Source organism: Salvelinus fontinalis, chromosome 18, assembly GCF_029448725.1.
Source record: "Salvelinus fontinalis isolate EN_2023a chromosome 18, ASM2944872v1, whole genome shotgun sequence".
NCBI lineage: Eukaryota > Metazoa > Chordata > Actinopteri > Salmoniformes > Salmonidae > Salvelinus > Salvelinus fontinalis.
The window spans coordinates 22,714,120-22,736,984 of NC_074682.1; the positions used below are offsets into that span (position 1 = coordinate 22,714,120).

At 42.9% G+C, this 22,865-nt stretch overlaps 1 protein-coding gene across 2 annotated transcripts in view; it reads right to left on the reverse strand.

The window, feature by feature from the left end:
- LOC129815167 (immunoglobulin superfamily member 21-like) overlaps positions 1–22,865 on the reverse strand; it is a 309,353-nt gene that overhangs the window by 17,863 nt on the left and 268,625 nt on the right. Inside the window, exons 6-8 of one of the 2 annotated variants that reach the window (XM_055868652.1) lie at positions 21,542–22,037; positions 6,710–6,795; positions 3,443–3,635 (exon numbers count right to left, since the gene is read on the reverse strand). In XM_055868652.1, the coding sequence (XP_055724627.1) occupies positions 3,443–3,635; positions 6,710–6,795; positions 21,542–22,037 (775 nt within the window). Of the gene's footprint in view, positions 1–3,442; positions 3,636–6,688; positions 6,796–21,541; positions 22,038–22,865 lie in introns of both variants that reach the window. The other variant, XM_055868651.1, reaches the window with a different exon arrangement.

Here is a 22,865-nt window from a genome sequence, read left to right on the forward strand (position 1 = left end):
ACCGGAACTGGAGGTACCGGGCTGAGGGCACGCACCTCAGGGCGAGTGCGGGGAGAAGGAACAGTGCGTACAGGGCTCTGGAGACGCACAGATGGCTTAGTGCGTGGTGCCGGAACTGGAGGCACTGGACTGGAGACACGCACCATAGGGAGAGTGCGTGGAGGAGGAACAGGGCTCTTAAAACGCACTGGAAGCCTGGTGCGTGGTGTAGGCACTGGTGGTACTGGGCTGGGGCGAGGAGGTAGCGCCGGAAATACCGGACCGTGCAGGCGTGTTGGCTCCCTTGAGCACTGAGCCTGCCCAACCTTACCTGGTTGCATGCTCCCCGTAGCCCGTCCAGTGCGGGGAGGTGGAATAACCCGCACTGGGCTGTGTTGGCGAACCGGGGACACCATGCGTAAGGCTGGTGCCATGTAAGCCGGCCCAAGGAGACGTACTGGTGGCCAGATATGTAGGGCCGGCCTCATGACATTTGGCTCAATGCCCAATCTAGCCCTACCAGTGCGGGGAAGTGGAATAACCCGCACTGGGCTATGCACCCGTACAGGAGACACCGTGCGCTCTACTGCGTAACACGGCGTCTGCCCGTACTCCCGCTCTCCATGGTTAGCCTGGGAAGTGGGCGCAGGTCTCCTACCTGCCCTCGGCCCACTACCTCTTAGCCCCCCCCCCCCCCAAGAAATTTTAGGGTAGTACTTGCGGGCTTCCAGCCTTGCTTCCGTGCTGCCTCCTCATAACGTCGCCTCTCCGCTTTCGATGCTTCCAGCTCCGCCTTGGAACGGCGACACTCCTCTGGCTCTGCCCAGGGTCCTTTACCGTCCAGGATCTCTTCCCATGTCCAATCCTCCTTTTCCCACTGCTGCTGTCGTTGCTGTCCGTTAATCCGCTGATTGATCTGGGTAGTGTGGGTGATTCTGTAACGGCTCTCTTTCGGTGAGTGAGTTGACCAAGGCGCAGTGGGTGATGAATACACAATGTTTTATTGACAAGACGGAAAAACACGAAACGAAATACAACTTGAAATGATTAACAAAATAACAAAACGAACTAGACAGACCTAAACTATGAACTTACATGAAACGAGGAACACATAAACAGGAACGACCGAGACGAGACAGTACCGTGTGGTGCAAAATACACAGACACAGCGACAATCACCCACAAACAAACAGTGAGAACAACCTACCTTAATATGACTCTCAATTAGAGGAAAACGCAAAACACCTGCCTCTAATTAAGAGCCATACCAGGCAACCCAAAACCAACATAGAAACAGAAAACATAGACTGCCCAGCCAAAACTCACGCCCTGACCATCACACACATACAAAACAACAGAAAACAGGTCAGGAACGTGACACTGTCGTTGGGCAATACGGACTTTCAGCTCCCTCTAAACATTTTCTATTGGGTTCAGGTCTGGAAACTGGCTAGGCCACTCCAGGACTTTGAGATGCTTCTTACGGAGCCATTCCTTAGTTGCCCTGGCTGTGTGTTTCGGGTCGTTGTCATGCTGGAAGACCCAGCCACGACCCATCTTCAATGCTCTTACTGAGGGAAGGAGGTTGTTGGCCAAGATCTCGCGATACATGGCCCCATCCATCCTCCCCTCAATACGGTGCAGTCGTCCTGTCCCCTTTGCAGATTAGCATCCCCAAAGAATGATGTTTCCACCTCCATGCTTCACGGTTGGGATGGTGTTCTTGGGGTTGTACTCATCCTTCTTCTTCCTCCAAGCACGGCGAGTGGAGTTTAGACCAAAAAGCTACATTTTTGTCTCATCAGACCACCTGACCTTCTCCCATTCCTCCTATGGATCATCCAGATGGTCATTGGCAATCTTCAGACGGGCCTGGACATGCGCTGGCTTGAGCAGGGGGACCTTGCGTGTGCTGCAGGATTTTAATCCATGACGGCGTAGTGTGTTACTAATGGTTTTCTTTGAGACTGGGGTCCCAGCTCTCTTCAGGTCATTGACCAGGTCCTGCCGTGTAGTTCTTGGCTGATCCCTCACCTTCCTCATGATCATTGATGCCCAACGAGGTGAGATCTTGCATGGAGCCCCAGACCAAGGGTGATTGACCGTCATCTTGAACTTCTTCCATTTTTTAATAATTGCGCCAACAGTTGTTGCCTTCTCACCAAGCTGCTTGCCAATTGTCTTGTAGCCCATCCCAGCCTTGTGCAGGTCTACAATTTTATCCCTGATGTCCTTACACAGCTCTCTGGTCTTGGCCATTGTGGAGAGGTTGGAGTCTGTTTGATTGAGTGTGTGGACAGGTGTCTTTTATACAGGTAACGAGTTCAAACAGGTGCAGTTAATACAGGTAATGAGTGGAGAACAGGAGGACTTCTTAAAGAAAAACTAACAGGTCTGTGAGAGCCGGAATTCTTACTGGTTGGTAGGTTTTCAAATACTTATGTCATGCAATAAAATGCAAATTAATTACAATGTGATTTTCTGGATTTTTGTTTTAGATTCCGTCTCTCACAGTTGAAGTGTACCTATGATAAAGATTACAGACCTCTACATGCTTTGTAAGTAGGAAACCTGCAAAATCAGCAGTGTATCAAATACTTGTTCTCCCCACTGTATATATATATATATCATTTCCAACTCTTGCATGGCAGTTATCTCTAACATGAGAGTAGATAATATATAATACAGGGGAGAAGACCTTCATACTTGTTTTGATCGTCGTTTTGATTAAAACAGAGCAGCCATGATTGACAGGCCTCTGATGACGTTCTCCCGCAGGATGCTGTCATTCCACAGGGCCCAAGGGTAAACACACCAGGGCAGCAGGACATACAGCAGTAATAGAGTCAGCAAGCAAGCCAACACTCACATCAACTAAATCAAACTTAGGACTTTGGAACTGCGATAAATAGCAGCACATCATGAAAAGACTGATCTAGCTTGCTCAAGGTGGGTCGTTGAACAAAGAGATGACACTGTCAACAACAAAGATCATTTATTCTATTATGGGCCTTTCATGTGATTATTAGTAGTCAGTGTTGGAGAGAATGGGTACATTACATGCTGCTTGTGGGATTCCCATGGCTGTTGGATTTCTACTCACCCACATGAGGGGCATTACTCACTTGCATAAATCAGCCTTTGTACTAGAGGCATTGCTGAGTCATTTAGTGATACAATCACTTATTACTCATGCACTTAGTTCGCATTGATAATTAATATCTAAAAATGGGCACATAAATATATATTTTTTACATAAATGCATTGCTTAATACTTCAGAGTATGTGGATGCATAATATTAACAGTTGAAACACAAATTTAATGGTGTTTGAAATTTGAATGAGGATATTCCTTTGACTAGTGGGAATACAACATACCATGAACAAGAACAAGTACTACATTTGTGATTCTCTGCAATGCCCTCTAGGATGACAGAATATGGTAATGAGTTTGGACACATACCAAAGACGATGAGGCGAGTGTGCGTGTCCGTGGAGCCCAGAGGATTCTGGGCCGTGCAGCGGTACATGGAGCCGTTGAGTTCGGCTGGCACTCGCTCCAGAATCAGCTCCTTCCCATCCCGCTCGGCACTCCCGTCAAGCAGACGGCCCCCGACCCGGGTCCAGGTGAAGAGGGGCTCAGGGAACACCTCATTCTATTAACAGACCACCCCAGTGTGTGTGAAGGAGGGTTGGACAAGAGGGGGAAAAGTTTAAGTCCCAGTCAAGAGATTAAGAGCAAAGGCTACATGAATAATACAAGCTCAATTCCCCCCTAATGCAATGGTACGTTAGCAGTATGAATTAATAATCAACACTACATACTGACGCCACACACACACTCACACAAACACACTTTTGAAATCACCACAGATGCTGCTGCTGACTATTATCTATCCTGTTGCCTAGTCACTTACTACTACTATATGTACATACAGTAGCTACCTCAATTACCTCATTCCCCTGCACATTGACTCAGTACTGGTACTCCCTGTATATAGCCTTGTTATTTTTGCTCCTTATTGTTATTCGTTATTTACTATGTATTTATTCCTGTGTTACCATTTTTTAAATTTGTTTTAATCTTTATTTTTTAATCTTTATCTTTTGCTCTGCATTGTTGGGAAAAGGACCCCTTAGTAAGCATTTCACTGTTAGTCTACACCTACGAAGCATGTGACAAATAAATATGATTTGATTTACATTTACAAATGTTTTCAGATTCTCATGCCTCTCAAGAAATTTCCCAGTTTCAAAATATTCCCCTTTTCAAAATGTCATATAATTCTCCCTCTGAGGGAAGAAGCCTTCCTGCTGTACTCCTCTGGATGTCTTTTCTGCCATCTGCTGGATACAGACATGTTATTAAAATCAAGACAGCTGGAGAACATGTCAGTAGAGAAGGAGAGGGCGTTTAGTAGTAAAGTGCAATGAGGGGTTGTGGCGCTCAAATGTTATTCAAAGGGAACAACACACCATCAGGAATTATGATCACTTCACACATTGTCAAAGAAGGATAGGCGTTTCTTCTGTTTCTGTGAATCCAGCTAGGGAACCCAGTTTCATCTAGTTTATACTGCAGGGCTGAGGGCCAAGTATGTTGCTGTCATACATCTTGAGCAAAAGGCCAGAAAAAGATAGATGTCTATTCCTGAAGAGTGATGCAACAGAATGAAATTCCATTGAGATAAACTATTGCTAATCTGACTAGATTTTCTTTTACCATTTTGAAATGTGACCTCCCAGCCCTTTTAAAGGCCCAATGCAACCGTGTTTATCTCAATATCAAATCATTTCAGGGTAACAATTAAGTACATTAATGTGATTATTTTTAATCAAAATGGTCAAAAACAAACAAAAAATTGCTTATTAGCAAGAGCAGTTTCTCAAGCAAGAACTTAGCTAGGACTGTTTGAAAGTAGTCTGAGTGGGGAGTGGAAAACTGAAAACTAGCTGTTATAGGCAGAGGTTTGAAACTCTCTTTCTTATTGGTCTATTAACTAATTTACCGCCTTGTGACGTCACCAGGCAGGCCAAAACTCCATCCCACCAAAACAGGCTGACATTTCAGGTGTTTTTTTCAAACCTCGCACACTACAAGGACATTATTATCATTTCACAATTGAAAATGTATATAAACACAGATAAATCACATTTTTGACTGCACAGGGCCTTAAAGAAAATACCACGACTTGACTCTTGTCACTGTGTGACCCATACTGTAGAAATGCTTTAATGAACTGAATGTATGCCTTAAGGAGCTGGTGTGTCATCATTCTGACTAAGCTAGTGTGATTTGTGTAACCTTTAAAAATGACTGCCCTGAAAAGAGTTCTGAAACCAAAGAATTCACATGGTGACAGAAATGAAAGTAGTTTGTTGATCAGGGACAGTCATGGCATAAGGTTATATCAAGATAAAAAACATGAAAGGTCCTATCACATATCCCCAACGGCATTACAGAGCCTAAATGAAAAAGACAGCTCCAATAAAAGCATCAGAGCCTTTCTTATCTTCATATGGATTAATACAGCGTGGGGACAAAGCATATCAAGTGTAAAGAAAACTAAAAGCCTACCCTGTGTGATTATGTATAATTCTGATATTTTTAAACCGTAGGGGATACTGATATCTTTTTTATCACACTATGAGAAGGCAAGAGAGGTATATGTCTTAGCACTAAATCATATCTACTAGTGAAACCCTAGAGCCTTGGTCCAGTGAAGGATAAGGGAGATTTTCTTTGGGATGAATCTCCATGCACAGATGTTTGTTTCCGAAGGGCCCAATTGGCTGTATGTCCCAGTCAAGCCTGTTTATAGTGACCATTCTTAACACTATTCAAAGGAGATCTTCAAATAATATGACATTAGTGGGTGGAGATAGTCATATACATCTGCCCAGACTCTAAACTGCTACACTAAACCTAAGGCACCATTATTAGATTGAAAGTAGCAAACCAGAATAAAGCAATGAAAAACAAACACTTTATAAAAACAGTGTTATCATGCCCAGAAATTCATGAAGCATTGAATGAAAGGTAACAAAGGTGATTGGTGTGCTGGTCCATTAGCATGGCCTATCAGAATTTGCCTTGCACTCTCCACCTGGCTGGCTCTAGCAGGCAGCGCCAACACTGTCATCCCTATTCCTGTCACTGAGATGGGGATCAGCTACTACTGGAAACATATCATTTTTGGGGGCAGAGGATGATAGTTACACAAGGACAATCTCCTGACTGGAATGCTCTAGCAGGTACAAACCCGAACTCTGCTCTGCTGAGCAATCCTCTAACAGCTAGCTTGAGATGCATGCCTTAAGGAGATAGACTTAAGAAAATAAAAAACATCAGAGAATTGGAGCTATCCATAAACAAACAGATTTTGAATGGGTTATTTATTTTTCATTGAAATAGTTTATTGCCTTGAGGCATAGTCAGAACCCAACAGTGAAAAAATAAATGTGAAAAGATAAAACAATTCCCCAAAAATTCTAACACGTCACTTTTTCCAATAGTGCACTTAGGATTTTTTCCAAACAAGAAACAGTATGCTAGCCTTAGACCGAGAAGACGTATGGTATATCCCTCACCCTGTAAGAATGGTCACTATATCAGATAACTCGACAGGCTTAACTGCACATCTCCCCTGTCCCCTCCTATCCCAAACTGAACATGGCCCTCCGGTTTCATAAACCCCCATGCACTTACCCCAGGAACCCCAGCGCCTACCTGGAATCCTTGCACGGTGATGCGCACCGTATCCCCTACCTTTGCCCTGGTGGGGGTCATGAAAAGCTTGGGGCCCTTAGGAGCCGCTGGGAGAGAGAGAGAAAGAGAAAGAAAAGAGAAAAGAAGAGAAAAGAAGTGTCAACCCAGTGGCATGTCAAGTAAATACAGGAGGCACCTATTTTGTTTGGAGGGAAGAAGGGGAGAGCGAGGCGAATACAATTTCCTGTCAATTAAGGTCATGGTGCGAGAGGGTTGGGACCTCCATGTCCTTTCATCCACAGCTAGGGCCACTGCAGATTTATTCCCCCTTGGAGAGAGAGGGGACTAAATTGGATAGACAGTCATTACTGGAAGAGAATGGGAGTGCACCAGTAGGAGTGTGGTGGCAGCGAGAGAACTAATTCCCTTGTCTTAGCACAGACGGAGCCCCCAGATGGTATCCATTAGGTTCCTACTGAAACAATGGGAGTTTCAGGAGAAGGGACAGGGAAGCTTTCATTTTGTTCACTTTCAGAGGGGCCTATATGGATTATGTATGGAGCAGAGATTGAATGAAGACGTTGAATGATTTGCATATGATTTAAAGGTGCAATATGCAGAAATGATCAAGCTTTGATTATTTGAGTCAGATGTGTAGAGCTAGGGAAAAAAACTAAACAGTGTTTGGGAAACACTTGTAGAGACTCATTGTACCATCTAAACTGCTGTGAAATATCTGTTCAATAACCAAAGATGTTGTATTTTCAGCTGTTTGAAGCTGGAGTACAAAACTGAAAGTAAAAGACTCAAAAACAAAACTTAAGAACGGGAAGCATAGAAATAGCGTACATAGAACATATCTACCGCTTCTTAGACTTGCTTTCAGTAAGATCTATACCTCACATTTCTATGTGAATTTGATCAGGTCTCCCAAAAATATACATATTGCAGCTTTAAGATTGAGTTTCATCCATTTAAGATTAAACTATGCAACCTTAGTGATGTACTATACAGCATTGTAGCAGGAGGACAAATTGTAATTCTGTGGTGATGTGGTAGTCGTAGGGGCTTAAATTGGGCCTGCATAAACTGGTTCTGCATCGCTTCAGTTGACTGACAATTTCCCTCTAGATAACCATATAGCACGCTTTCTGATCCCGTATGTTAGACAATGAACCAAATGCAAGTAATGAGATTTGGTTGGACGAGGGGAATCCTAAATAGGTCAGATATGCACGCCAACATCTAGTTATTCAGGAACCTTACAATGAATCAAATTCACTCTTCTCAATATAAATCACAATGTGCTTGTTTCAATTGATGAGTGAAACTAAAATAAATAAATAAATAAACAGATAAATGACCTAAATTCCACCCATAAATCACGTCAAAAAGCGTCGGCCGGAACTAATGAAGCATGCCTTTTCTTGGGCAGACACTGATTCTTACCCTGCATCTGGCTAATGGATTAGGAGATCCTCCATCACGTTTGAAAATATCTGAACAAAAATATAAACGCAATATGTAAAGTGTTGGTCCCATGTTTCATGAGCTGAAATAAAGAATCCCAGAAAAACTAACAAAAAGCTTATTTCTCTACCTTTTTTGGCACAAATTTGTTTACATCCCTGTTTGTGAGCATTTCTCCTCTGCCAAGATACCTTGTGCTGGGGACAATAAAATGCCACTCTAAAATGTGCAGTTTTGTCACACAACACAATGCCACAGATGTCTCAAATTATGAGTGAGAGTGCAATTGGCATGCTGACTGCAGGGATTAAATGTTAATGTTCATTTCTCTACCATAAATCGCTTCCAACGTCGTTTTAGAGAATTTTTCAGTATGTCCAACCGGCCTCACAACTGCAGACCACGTGTAACAACGCCAGCCCAGGTCCTCCACATCTGGCTCCTTCACCTGCGGGATCGTCTGAGACCTGATGGAACTGTGGGTTTGCACAACCAAAGAATTTCTGCACAAACTGTCAGAAACTGTCTCAGGGAAACTAATCTGCTTGTTTGTTGTCCTCAACAGGGTCTTGACCTGACTGCATTTTGGCATTGTAACTGACTTCTGTGGGCAAATGCTCACTAAAGTGCTCTACACAGATTAATCCCAGAGTGGTTTTCTGAGGTCAACGTTGTGAACAGAGTTCCCCATGGTGGCGGTTGGGTTATGGTATGTGCAGGCTTAAGCTACAGACAATGAACGCAATTGCATTTTATCAAAGGCAATTTGAATGCACAGAGATACAGTGACGAGATCCTGAGACCCATTGTCGTGCCATTCATCTGCAGTCATCATCTCATGTTTCAGCACGGTAATGCAGGTCACTATGTCGCAAGGATCTGTACACAATTCCTGGAAGCGGAACATTTCCCAGTTCTGGCCTGCATACCCAGACATTTCACCCATTGAGCATGTTTGGGATGCTCTGGATTGACGTGTGTTCCAGTTCCTGACAATATACAGCAACTTCGCACAGCCATTGAAGAGGAGTGGGACAACACTCCACAGGCCACAATCAACAGCCTGATCAAATCTATGCAAAGGGATGAGCATGAGGCAAATGGTCGTCACACCATATACTGACTGGTTTTCTGATCCACACCCCTACTTTAAAAAAAAGTTATCTGTGACCAACAGAGGCATATCTGTATTCCCGGTCATGAGAAGTCCATAAATTAGTGGCTAATGAATTTATTTGAATTGACTGCTTTCCTTATATGAACTGTAACTCAGTAAAATCATTGAAATGGTTGCATGTTACCTTTATATTTTTGTTCAATGTACAGTATATCAAGTCAGGTGACCCTTTTAGATAACAGGATCTCCTTCCTTCTACTTCTGTTACTCTCTTCCAGAGATGTGAATCAGATTGTGGCGTTACCGCGTAGAGCACAGAGTGGTGAGATACATGCAAGACAAGAGAGAAGCTTGTCAATACATAACTCAATGACAACAATGACTCCCTACAGTTACTATGTTGAAATTAAATGCATCTAAGTCAGGCTACCTAAATGTGGAAAAACAATTATCTGAAAGAACTGGACAGAACTGGGGAAACTATAGTCCAGCACTTGTATTGAGTTAGGCCTAAAGTAGACATATCAATTATCAGCCCTAAATGAAAGATTTGACATTGAATCAAGCTCATCATACACATCAAAATTACAGTATTACACTATAAGTGGTCTCAAGTCCATGATGAAGATATCACTTATCCAGTTACCTGGGGAGTGTGATTGCTCCACTGCCTGCTTCCCACCTCCCACTTCCCGTCCGAAAGGTATTTCCAGTACTGGCTTCACAGTGCTTGCTGGCACCATTGAGAGGATGATAGCTAATTTCTGGGACCCACTCCAACAACGACAGTTGGCGTCCAACGTCATCACCTTTGATTAGAACAGCATGCAATGTGACTGACATACTGCGGCACCTGGGAGTGCCCTGGCTTCACAGGGAAATAAGCCCTAGTATCCCAAGATGTTGACCAGCAACCCAACCTCCTCACTGGTCAGCCTTGAACTGTTAGCACTGTGGGATGGGTCAGTGGACACACTGTGCTCTCAGTAAACAACAGCGTTCTCTGCATCAGGTGTGCTTTGTGATTCAGCCAAACATCAGCAGGCCTAGCCTCTGACAGATTTGGATGACTGTCGATAACTCAGAAATAGACAGAACCTGCAGCATTGTCTGGTTGAGTTGTAGTCGAAAAATAGTGAGTGAAGAAATGTGAATGATTATAAAAGCCAGTGATAAAGATGTGACTAGCTTGGCATGTTAATTCAATTTGGCATTATCCGTATGGTTGGCTGTATATCTGCATCTCACAGGAGGGAGCCACACCTTCGCCGTGGCAATGTCCAGGACGAAACATTAGCACGGAAGTACTCTGGGGTCGCTGATGCTAGAAGAGGTGTGGCGACTGATGAAAAGTTGAATTTACAAAATGTATGTTACCATTTGCTCAACACTATATGGATTGTTTTAGAGTGTTCTCATTTGTTCCAAACTCATCCCTCTCAAAGGGGGGGGGGGGGGGGGGGGGAATAATTGTTCATCACCATATATTGTTTGAATTGTTATTTGCAATGATGCTGGATGGTATGGTTTTTTATTGTGCTTGTTTTTTGCTTGTTTCCTTTTGTCCATCCAGATCTTGTGTCCACTAACTCGTCCTCCGTTTGGGTCAGATAGTTGATGGGATAATTTTGTTGGCTATATTCTATATTAATGATAGGGAAACTTTATTCATAACTCTTGTCATGAGACATTTAGTGCGTCATATGTATTTCTCATACATTGCAGAATGTTAGCAAGTTGAAGTGTGTACTTTCACTGTATTGCTATTTGTAATGCTTTCCAAGTCTTTCACAAAGATTGGGGATTCATCGAATTTGCAAACTGACTCCGATGATGGGCCTGATCTGTCCAGCTAACCCACACCTTCTGATGGAGGTGATCGAGGATTCCACGATGGGACAGCTGAGCATTCTATGCAGAGTACCTCTAAAGACTGACGTTCCTCCCTGGTGGGACTATACCTTCTATGAGGAGAGCACCAGGACTGTAACTGCCATGGATGAGCAGTTCATGCAAGCCAAGCTGGTGCCTCCACTGCCTTGGCCAAATACGCATACACCTGGGACTTGGTGTATCACGCATGCGTCTTGGCGAGCCTGCTTGTGGTAACTATAATACTGGTTCAATGCTGTTATGTCACAACACAAAGGTTCCAAACGGGGGATTACTGTAGTTGATCAAATAGAAAGAGTGAACAAATGTGAACGATGATGAAGGCCAGTGACGAAGAGGTGTCTAGTAACTAGCCTGGCGTGTTGATTCAATTTGGCATTGTCCGAATGGATAGTTGTATATTTGCATCTCACAGGAGAGAGCCATACCTTCGCTGTGGCAGTCTCCAGGACTAGACGTTCCCACGGAAGTCCTGGGGTCACTAATGCCAGGACTGCTAAAAACTTTAATTGGTGAAATTAATGTTACTGTGTGAATTAAAGTGTTGTGTTTAGTTTGTTTCAAGAGCTCGTAAAGAGCTGCAAAATTTCTATGTCTCATTGCATTGTATGTTTTCTGGTTGATATATTTTGGGTTGACTGGTTATCAGGCACATTCCTGTTGTCTGGTCATAACATTCAAATGTAGTTTATTAGATTATAATCTGGATGTGTTGCTCCTGCCTTTTGTTTTCACTAGGAAACTGCCAAGATTGGGATGCACTGCTTGAATTTGGTTAAAAGGGCAGTGAATTCACTTATACTTTGAGGACTGTTAGCAAGCTTGTGTGTGTGTATCAGACACACATTTTTTTCTCTTAGAGATTATTCTGAATTGAAGACATGTGTAACCACGTTAAATCTTGTTTAGTTGATAGTAATTTACTCTGTTATTCTGTAACGCATAATGTTTTTCATGTACACTGTAATTGTGTTAATTATTTCATGACTAATAAATCCAATTAGTTGAATTGAGTAAATATATTCCTAATTTTACAGTGATTATTTGATTGACTTTACAGTCATAATTTAGTAGGTCTAAAGGTAGTTGTTATTTACACTACACATAGCATATGCTTGGGTTCCACCTTGACATCCCTGATCTACTTGACTCAATAAATTAATGCTAGAACATTGGTTGCCAGGATTAGCTATTTGTATCTAGCCTCTTAATAATTGCACAACGGTGCAAGATAGACACATGTTCATTATAGTCATACTGAGTCGGTGATGCAAGGATTCGCACAGGACTTGTTGCATTTATTCACCTAATAATGGAGTCAGATTGATGAATGTACACATTTATAAACTGGGTGGTTCGAACACTGAATGCTGATTGGCTGACAGTCGTGGTATATTAGACAGTATGCCACTGGTATGACAAAGCATGTATTATTTTTCTAATTACGCTGGTAACCGGGGGTTTGTGGTATATGGCCAATATAACACAGCTAAGGGCTGTGTCCTGGCACTCCGCGATGCGTCGTGCTTTAGAACAGCCCTTAGCGGTGGTATATTGGCCATATACCACATCCCCTTGTGCCTTATTGCTTAAATATAGAGTGGTTTCACTATGTGGAAGAGAGAGCAAAGACAGAACAAACAATTGAAAAGGGGTGCCTGTGGTATCATTGCGTCATCATCAATCCAACACTATCATTCATCTCACACATCTAACCCGCAGCCTGCACTGGACTCCTTACAATACCAAGATGAAAGTGTGATAAATATGGAGATGAGACGCAGGTGAACATAGAGACGCACGCACAGATGCATGCATGCACGCACACGCACCACAAACACCAACACACAGACAGACACTCTCAAACGTTACACCAGCCCTCCTGAAATAGAACATCTGCTCTGTGATTATCACGGTCTGGCGAAGAAATGACTGGTGGACGCAGGCATGGATCATATTTCAGCATCGTATATGAAATGATAATTCCTCCAGTCTTTTCATGCTGCTGAATAATAGAACATGTAAATAAAAAGAGTACAGTCCTTTAATTATTCAGATGCACTGAGTTAATGAATTCTGGAACTGAGGCGAATGGTGAGACCCAGGCAAGAAACTCACAGAGGTGTGGCCCATTCTGAGAAGCTCCCAAGGCCCCATCCCAAATCAATTTGTAAGGCGAGCACAGAGCAGCTTGTTAATATTCATGATATGTAATACAACATTGGTCAGTTGCCAGAATGTCGCTCTGTCTCATTCAGTGTGCATACCATCCACTGCTTCCGAGTACATTATTCGTTAATGTTCGGTCCCTGGACAATAAAGTAGACGAGTCCAGGGCGAGGATGTCCTTCCAGAAAGACATCAAGGACTGTAACATACTCTGTTTTACGGAATCATGGCTCTTTCCGGATGAATTGTTCCTGTCCATTCAGCCAGCGAGGTTCTCCATCCGTCATGTGGATCAACAGGAAGAAAGAACTCTCCAGGCAAAAGAAAGGTGGAGGAGTTTGTTTCATGATTATCAACTCATGGTGTGATTGTGGTAACGTACAGGAACTCAAATCCTTTTGTTCTACCGATCTGGAATACCTCATCAACATATGCCGACTGCATTACCTCCTGAGAGAATTGTCTTTGGTCATCGTTACTGCCGTGTATATTTCCCCCAAGCTTACACAGAACTGTGAAAACTGGAAACTGCATATCCTGAGGCCACACTTATTGTATCTGGGGACTTTAATAAACAAAATCTTAGGAAAACGCTACAGAAATTCTATCAAGACATCTCCTGTGCTACACACACAACAAGGACCCTGGATCATTGCTATACTCACTTCCGTGAGCGTTACATAAGGCCCTCCCCACCCTCCCTTCGGCAAATCAGATCACGCCTCCACTCTGGTCCTCCCCACCTATAGAAAGAAACTTAAACAGGGCTGCATTCAGTAAGTTTTTATGTTCTGGAATGTTCAATTGAATGGAAAGAGTACTGTAATGAACGACCAGTTGAAAAACAAGAAGGGTTTGGGTTGCGGGTTGGGGAACGCTGTTAGCGTGGTCACTGCCCTTTATGTCATTCATTGCTTCAAGCCACACCTCGCCACACCCACCAAACTGGAGCAAAGGCACCTCAAAAGCTGTTCAAGAACGTACAAGCGTGTTTTAGGGGACTGTGCTGACCAATTGGAATCTATGCTTCAAGATTGTTTTAATCACGTGGAATAGGAAAATGTTCCAGGTCGCCTCTGAGAATAGGATCGACATATAAACTGACTTGGTGACGGAGTTCATCAGGAAGTGCATAGAGTATGTTGTTCACACTGTGACGATTAGAACCAAAGCAAAAACTGTGGATAGATGGCAGTATTTCCGCAAAACTGAAAGCGTATTTAACCAAAAACAGGTAACTGGGAGCATGGATGTGTCAAACAGACAAACAGACCAGCTACAACCTCTGTAAGACAATCAAAGAGGCAAAACAACAGTACAAGGACAAAGTGGAGTCGCATTTCAACGGCTTACATAAAGTACATAACCAGTCAAAAGTTTGGACACACCTACTCATTCCAGGGTTTTTCTTTATTTGTACTTTTTCTACATTGTAGAATAATAGTGAAGACGTCAAAACTATGAAATAACACATACGGAATCATGTAGGAACCCAAAATGTTAAACCAATCAAAATATATTTTATATTTTGATTCTTCAAAGTAGCCACCCTTTGCCTTGATGACAACTTTGCACACTCTCGGCCTTCTCTTAACTAACTTCATGAGGTAGTCACCTGGAAGGCATTTCAATTAATAACAGGTGTGCTTTTTTTAAAGTGAAAACGTGGAAAGTGAATTTCTTTCCTTCTTAATGTGTTTGAGCCAATCAGTTGTGTCCTGACAAGGTAGGGGTGGTATACAGAAGATAACCTGACTTGGGAAAAAAACACGGAGTCAATATTATGGCAAGAATAGCTCAAAAATGCAAAGAGAAACGACAGTCTAATATTACTTTAAGACTTGATGGTCAGTCAATATTGGAAAAAAATTCAAGAACTGTTTCGGTTTCAAAAAGTTGCAAGCTCTTAGATGAAATTGGCTCTCTTGAGGACTGCCACTGGAAAGGAATACCCAGAGTTACCTCTGCTGCAGAGGATAAGTTCATTATAGTTAACTGCACCTCAGATGGCAGCCCAAATAAATGCTTCACAGAGTTCAAGTAACAGACACATCTCAACATCAACTGTTCAGAGGACACCGCATGATTTTTTACATTTTTTTTTTTTTTTTTAATTTAACTAGGCAAGTCAGTTAAGAATAAATTCTAATTTTCAATGACGGCCTAGGAACAATGGGTTAACTGCCTTGTTCAGAGGCAGAACGACAGATTTTTACCTTGTCAGCTCAGGGATTCAATCTTGCAACCTTTCGGTTACTAGTCCAACACTCTAACCACTAGGCTACATGCCAACCTGGTTCAGGCCTTCGTGGTCGAATTTCTGCAAAGAAACCACTACTAAAGGCCACCAATAAGAAGAAGAGACTTGCTTGGGCCAAGACACACGAGCAATGGACATTGGACCGGTGGAAATCTGTCCTTTGGTCTGATGAGTTCAAGTTTTTGTCAAATGTGTGTCTTTGTGTGACGCAGAGTAGGTGAACGGATGATCTCTGCATGTGTGATTCCCCCCATGAAGTGTGGAGGAGGAGGTGTGATGGTGTGTGGGTGATTTGCTGAGGACGCTGTCTCTGATTTATTTAGATTTCAAGGCATACTCAACCAGCATGGCTACAACAGCATTCTGCAGTGATACGCCATCCCATCTGGTTTGCACTTAGTGGGACTATCATTTGTTTTCAACAGAACAATGACCCAAAACACACCTACAGGCTGTGTAAGGGCTATTTGACCAAGAAGGAGAGTGATGGAGTGCTGCATCAGATGACCTGGCATCCACAATCACCCGACCTCAACCCAATTGAGATGGTTTGGGATGAGTTGGACTGCAGAGTGAAGGAAAAGCAGACAAAAAGTTCTTAGCATATGTGGGAACTCCTTCAAGACTGTTGGAAAAGCATTCCTCATGAAGCTTTTTGAGAGAATGCCAAGAGTGTTTAATACTTTTTTTGGTTACTACATGATTCCATGTGTTATTTAATTGGTGTTGTTCTCTTCACTATTATTCTACAATGTAGAAAATATTAAAAATAAAGAAAAACCCTTGAATGAGTAGGTGTGTCCAAACTTTTGACTGGTACTGTATGTGACAGGGAGTCCAGACATTCACGGATTATAAATGGAAAGCCAGCCACACTGATGCCTCGCTCCCGGATGAGCTAAACACCTTTGCCCGCTTCGAGACAAACAACATAGAGCCGTCAACGCGGGCCCCCGACGGTCACTAGGACTGTGTGCTCTCATTTTCCGTGTCAGATAAGAGTAACTAATTTAAGCATGTTAACCCAAGCCTTGTCCTAAAAGCATTTGCAGACCAGCTGGCTGGAGTGTTCATGGATATGCTTGAGCGTATACCGGGGTATTTGGAAAAAAACACGCAATGTGTCACGCCCTGGCCTTAGTATTCTTTGTTTTCTTTATTATTTTAGTTAGGTCAGGGTGTGACATGGGTAATTTATGTGGGTTTTGTAGTGTCTAGGGTGGTTGTAAGGTTTAGGGGGTTTATTTAGAGTAGTTGGGTTTATGTTTAGTATAGTTGTCTAGCTGTGTCTATGGTTGAGTGTAGGTGTTTAGGAAAGTCTATGGTTGCCTGAATTGGGTCTCAATTAGAGACAGCTGGTTATTGTTGTCTCTGATTGGGAGCCATATTTAAGGTAACCATAGGCTTTAGCTGTTTGTGGGGAATTGTCTATGTCGAAGTGTTTTGTGTCAGCACTTATGTTTGTATAGCTTCACGGTCGTTTGTTGTTTTTGTATGGTTTGTAATAGTGTTTCGTTTCATGTTCATCTTCGTAGAAAAAAAAAGAAGATGGCTTATTTTCCACATGCTGCGTTTTGGTCCGTCTCTCCTCCACACGATCGTGACACAATGGTTTTTCAATATAGTCAAAACTATTTCTTCAAAGATTTTCTATAAATTTGAATATTAGTAGCTACTTCATAAGTAAATACCTGTAGTCAACTTGTGCAATACACTACATTATAAAGCTTACCATAGTTCCCCAGAACAGTTGAGCCAGTCACGTGTTTGTTTGTTATAGCACAATGGGAGAAAGCGGGAGATGATGAGTCCATAGCGTTCTGTATCTATCGGCGAATTTCTGTTGTACGGCGCACATGAGGTGATGAAGTTACACTTGTATGCAATTCACTACTAAATGTTTGCCATCAGATATCTTATAATGTATTTCTGCCAGAAGTCAAAGAGCTCTGGATGAGTTATCTGTACAGTTGTAATTTCTTCCTACTAGCTTTTCCCCTCTGCTCCTTTCCTTCAGAAAAGCATCACAACTTTGTTAATTTGCACAATTTCTCTAGTTCCCTTTCACTTGTAAATGTTCACACTCAACGAAAATGACAATCGGTAGCTATTAGCTATGCTTGTATTACTTTATGAGCTGTATTTGCTTGACTTTGCAATTAGTTTATGTTAGTTTTCGCTCATGAGCATTTAGCTAACAACGTCTATGTAATTTTGCTATTGGTTTGTGCTAATTTTGTTAGCATTATTGGAATAGAGGCCCAATGGGATTTTCTTGTTTTTAGCACCACCTTGTGTGCTAGCCGATAAAACCGTAAATCCCGGGATGAGAGAAGACCAATATGACAATATGATCATCTGGATAACACCCCAGCCTAATTACAGACATATTCAATCTTTTAATATCCCAGTCTTTTGTACCCACTTGCTTCAAGATGTCCACCGTTGTTCCTGTACCCAAGATAGTGAAGGTAACTTAACTAAATGACTATAGCCCCGTAGCACTGACTTCGGTCATCATAAGGTGCTTTGCGAGGATAGGTAAGGACTATCACTTCCACCTTAGCCAACACCCTAAACAAACTACAATTTGCATATCTCCCCAACAGATCCATGGAAGACATAATCGCCATTGCACTGCACACTGCCCTATCCCACCTGCACATGAGAAATACCTATGTAAGAATCCTGTTCATCGACTACAGCTCAGCCTTCAACACCATAGTTCCCTCCAAGCTCATCACTTAGCTCAAGGCCCTGGGTCTGAACCCCTTCCTGTGTATCTGGGTCCTGGACTTCCTAATGGGCTCCCCCAAGTGGTGAAGGTAGGCAACAACTCTCCGCCACGCTGATCCTCAGCACGTGAGGCCCACAGGGGTACATGCTCAGCTCCTTCCTGTACTCCCTGTTCACCCATGTCTGGTTGGCTCCCATGTCTCCAACTCAATTATCAAGTTTGCTGACAACACAAGAATGGTAGGCCTGATTACCAACAATGACAGGACAGCCTACAGTGAGGAGGTGATGGCCCTGGTGTAGCGGTGCCAGGAAAATATCATCACTGACAAGCTGAAATGGTCCCTTCACACAGACAGCGTGTTGAATAAGGCGCACCGCCACCTCTTCAACCTCAGGAGACTGAATAAATTCAGCTTGGTCCCTAAGACCATCACAAACTTTTACAGATGCACAATTGAGAGTTTGCTGTCATGCTGTATCACCGCCTGGTATGGCAATTGCACCGTCTGCAACCGCAGGGCTCTCCAGAGGGTGGTGCGATCAGCCCAACGTATCACCGGGAGTACACTGACTGCCTTCCAGGACATCTACAGCAGCCGGTGTAGATGGGAAGGACAAGAAGAAGATCATCAAGGACCATCTAGAAGGCTGGAGACAGTACAGATGCATCAAGACTGGGAACGAGAGACTGAGAAACAGCTTCTACTGTATTTTCAGGCCATCAAACACTCAAAACTAGCCGGGCTCCGCCCAGTACCCTGCCCTGAACCTTAGTCACTGTTATAGCCGGCTATCAACTGGTAATCTACCCTGCACCTTAGAGACTGCTGCCCTATGCAAATAGTAATTGAACACTGGTCACTTTAATAATGTTTACATACTGTTTTACCTGCTTAATATATACTGTATTCCAATCATGGTTCATCCTATAGAACTACCACTGTACACACATATTCGTTTCATATACTGTCCATACTGTCTTTACACACCATTATATGTATATATATTTATATTCCGGTATCTGGCATTGCTCATTCTGATATTTGTTAATTAATTAATTACTACATTTTTCTGGATTATGTGTGTATTGTTTTGTACATTTTTATTATTGCTTGGTATTACCACATTGTTGGAGCTCGAAACAAACATTTTTCTGCACCTGCGATAGTATCTTCAAATCTGTGTATGTGACCAATAAGCTTTGATTTGATATTAAATCAGTGAAATATGTATTACTTATGGACAGTGCAAAAACTTCCCTCTGAGCACACACTGGTTGATTCAACGCTCTTTCCATGTAATTTCTATGAAATTATATTGAACAAACGTGGAATAGACGTTGAATTGACGTCCGTGCCCAGAGGGTTCCTTTCCTCACCAAACACAGCTCTGAAAGCCAGGGCCAAGGGACAGGAGTGGATGACAGGTCCCAGGAGCAATTAGCTGGAATAAACTGTATAATCAAAAGATAGGTTCTGGCCCGTCTGGGGGAAATACTTAAAATGTGTCCAGTTTTAGATTATTACATCAAACCAGGATATACGTATAGTAGAGATAATGTTTTCAAGTGGTGACACAATTCTAACCATACGTGATATTTACTACAGTATATCAACACATGTACTGGCTATTATTACTACTCTATAACAACAGCAGCTCTCACTCATACTACCCCAGGTTCAATCTGCTCCAAGCAGGTTTATGAATGCTTTGAATTTCAAGTGTACTCCAATTAAAATCAACAAATGCACATTTTCTGTTCTCAACTCTCAGGGTGGTGAGGAGGAATGTCTGAAGAAGCTGTTGTCATCCCTTTACAGAACAAAGCTACTGGTAAATTAATGGCTTGAATCACAGCATAGAAAAAACTTGTCAAAATATGAAAGCCATTGACAGTTAGCAAGGCTTTCTCTGGGCCTACACCCCTCTGGGTCCAGAGTATTTTTTACCATAAACATGTAACAACAGTAAAGAAGAGGCTGTTAAAATCATAATTTCAGCAATCTGTCTTGAGAAGACACATAATATCAATATATCCTTATGAAATTGTTTTCCTTCCAAAAAATGGCAATTAAGTATGTTAAAAAGCAGCTTTTTTGAGTTGGAATTGTGTGGGCTTATCCCAACAACAGAATGGTGTGAGCGTATACCGGTCATTAAAAATAATCATGCAAATAGACATCTAATTGACCAGGTCATCCTTCTCTAAACTGCTGATTTGCCAGCTCATCCTCCACAAGGAGATGACATCCTGTTCTATGAGGAAATAGCAAGCATTTTTAAATGGTCTGTGTGTTTTTTTTTTCTTCTACAATTTATGCTTTGGCCAAAAATATGGGACTAGTCAATAACATTATTTGGATGAGTTAACAGAATATGAACTTTTAAAAGTGAGATTTACACTGGGAAGTTACTTTAATATACAAGGGTAGAATTATAAACAGATTGAACGTGTATTATTTGCAGTATGCAGGCCCTCAAGCAGTGAGCTAGCTCTTTGCTGACACATAGGCACTTGTTAGCCATGATTGGTAAATCCTTTATAGACCCTAAACACTGGTCCTTCTGTGTTGGTTGAGTGTTTTCTAGCTCCGCTGTTGTTGTTGTTCTAACAGCAAAACTCCAAAAGCTTCACACAGTTAAAGTGTGAGCGGTTCGAGCCGCCCCATGTCTATCAACACACCAAGGTGAGAAAGGGACACTAGCAGGAGGAGAAGGCCCCTCTAAAGGTGTGAAGGAGATGAAAGCTGGTGCTCTGAGGAAATGAAGTGTGCACACAGCGTGTAACTTGTACCTGTACCAGCAGTAGCAGCTTCTCCTTACTGCACCACACTCTGCCCTCTACCAGTTACTCTTTTCTCAGTGAACTTAATGTTTATGTTTATCATATCAGCACTGCATCGACTCCTCCAACGACTTCCTCCAATACAGGATATCACGTGGCTGATTGTGTATAAATTCTAATTTGACTTCCTTAATTCAGGTTGACTTCTTCAATAACGGTTGTGAGTTAACTCAATTTAGCAACAGACAGCTCGATTAATTGCCTTGTCAGTCACTACACAATTAAGCATCGAATGGAAATCAGTGTTGTTCTGAGTAGATTCGCGAGGGATACATAAGGAGGCTCAGAGATTGAGTACAGCGATTGGGGAAACAAGGAGAGAGGAGTGGGTTAGGGGTAGGATATTTCTGTTGTACTCACCCAGTGTGACCTCTGTCTGCATGGGCATGGACAGTGCTGGGTGCTTGACCTCACAGCTGAACATGGCGTCATTGTCCAGCTGGGGGTTAAGGGTCCAGGTGAGTCTGGCCTGCACCAGCACAGAGCCATCACTCTGGGAGATGTGGGTGTGGCTGAAGTAGTAGAGTGGGTCAGTGCTCTGGACCCAGCGAGGGAACTCCCGGCTCACAACTGTCTCTGGAATGATCTCCGTGGCAGGGCTGGGCTGCTCCTTCTGCTGCCGACCCTGGGTGTGCTGGCCCGGGGTCCAACGACGCTCAGGGCTCTCGGTGAACATGCGGGCTGGCCGGCCCTCGGGGTCCAATAGGGAGAGGGACCTCTGCAGCTTGGTGTCGTCCAGGTCTCTGCTGATGAGTGGCCTGGCACCCCGCACCCCTGCTGAGCTACCGCCGTCCTCGGCTGAGGGGTGGATGTAGGATATCACCTCTATCAACTCTCCATCCCGCTTAAAGTACACCTGAGAGAGAGAGAGAGACCGAGGGGAGGGGGAGAGATCGAGAGACAAACAAAAAAGCGGAAAGAGAGGAGAGATTTGGGTTGAATTACAGTATATCCTTGCCAATTGTCTTATTACAACTTCAAGTTGTGATAATGGGATGTGGTTATTCAGTCACCAGTGAGCTGGTGAAGAGGAGATGTGTCAGAGGTTTGCTCGGTGCTGGTGTTCAGCAGGGATTTTCAATGATATTACAGGAGTTTCCTTACTTCATCATGATGATATAATGATCTCTGGCTGGTTAATCTCTTGACAGGAAATTCAAGCTCCTATTTTAACACATGACCTCCAGATATTAGCTTTAAAATCAGGATGCAGAGCTACTGCCCTTGGCATCGGTAGTTGTGAACCTCCCTACTCATACCGTGATTTTTGATTTTCACTTTTCTTTATTTGAAGAGAAAAATGTAATCCGCAGTCAGTTACGGGACCTTTGGACATTTGGAACCAATTTGCACGAGATCAAAGTATCGTTACCCTATATAGTACAATTTACGCCAATGTTTGGATTTTCTGTAAAAGGGGTTTGTTGAGGCATGCTTTGATTTGACGCCACCTCAGGGGCTTTTCACTCTGCTGTGTAAATAGCAGTAATTTGTGTAAACAACTGTGATGTAAGGCCATGCTCCTGAGGATTGACTCTGTATGGCTCCATGTGAACAATAGGGAGGAAACAGACAACCAACACTCTTCCTAACATGAACACAACACTTTCACGTTTATAGGCTATCACCTACAGCACATCATAGACAGTCCACAGCCATTGGTTAAACAATGATCAAGGGATTA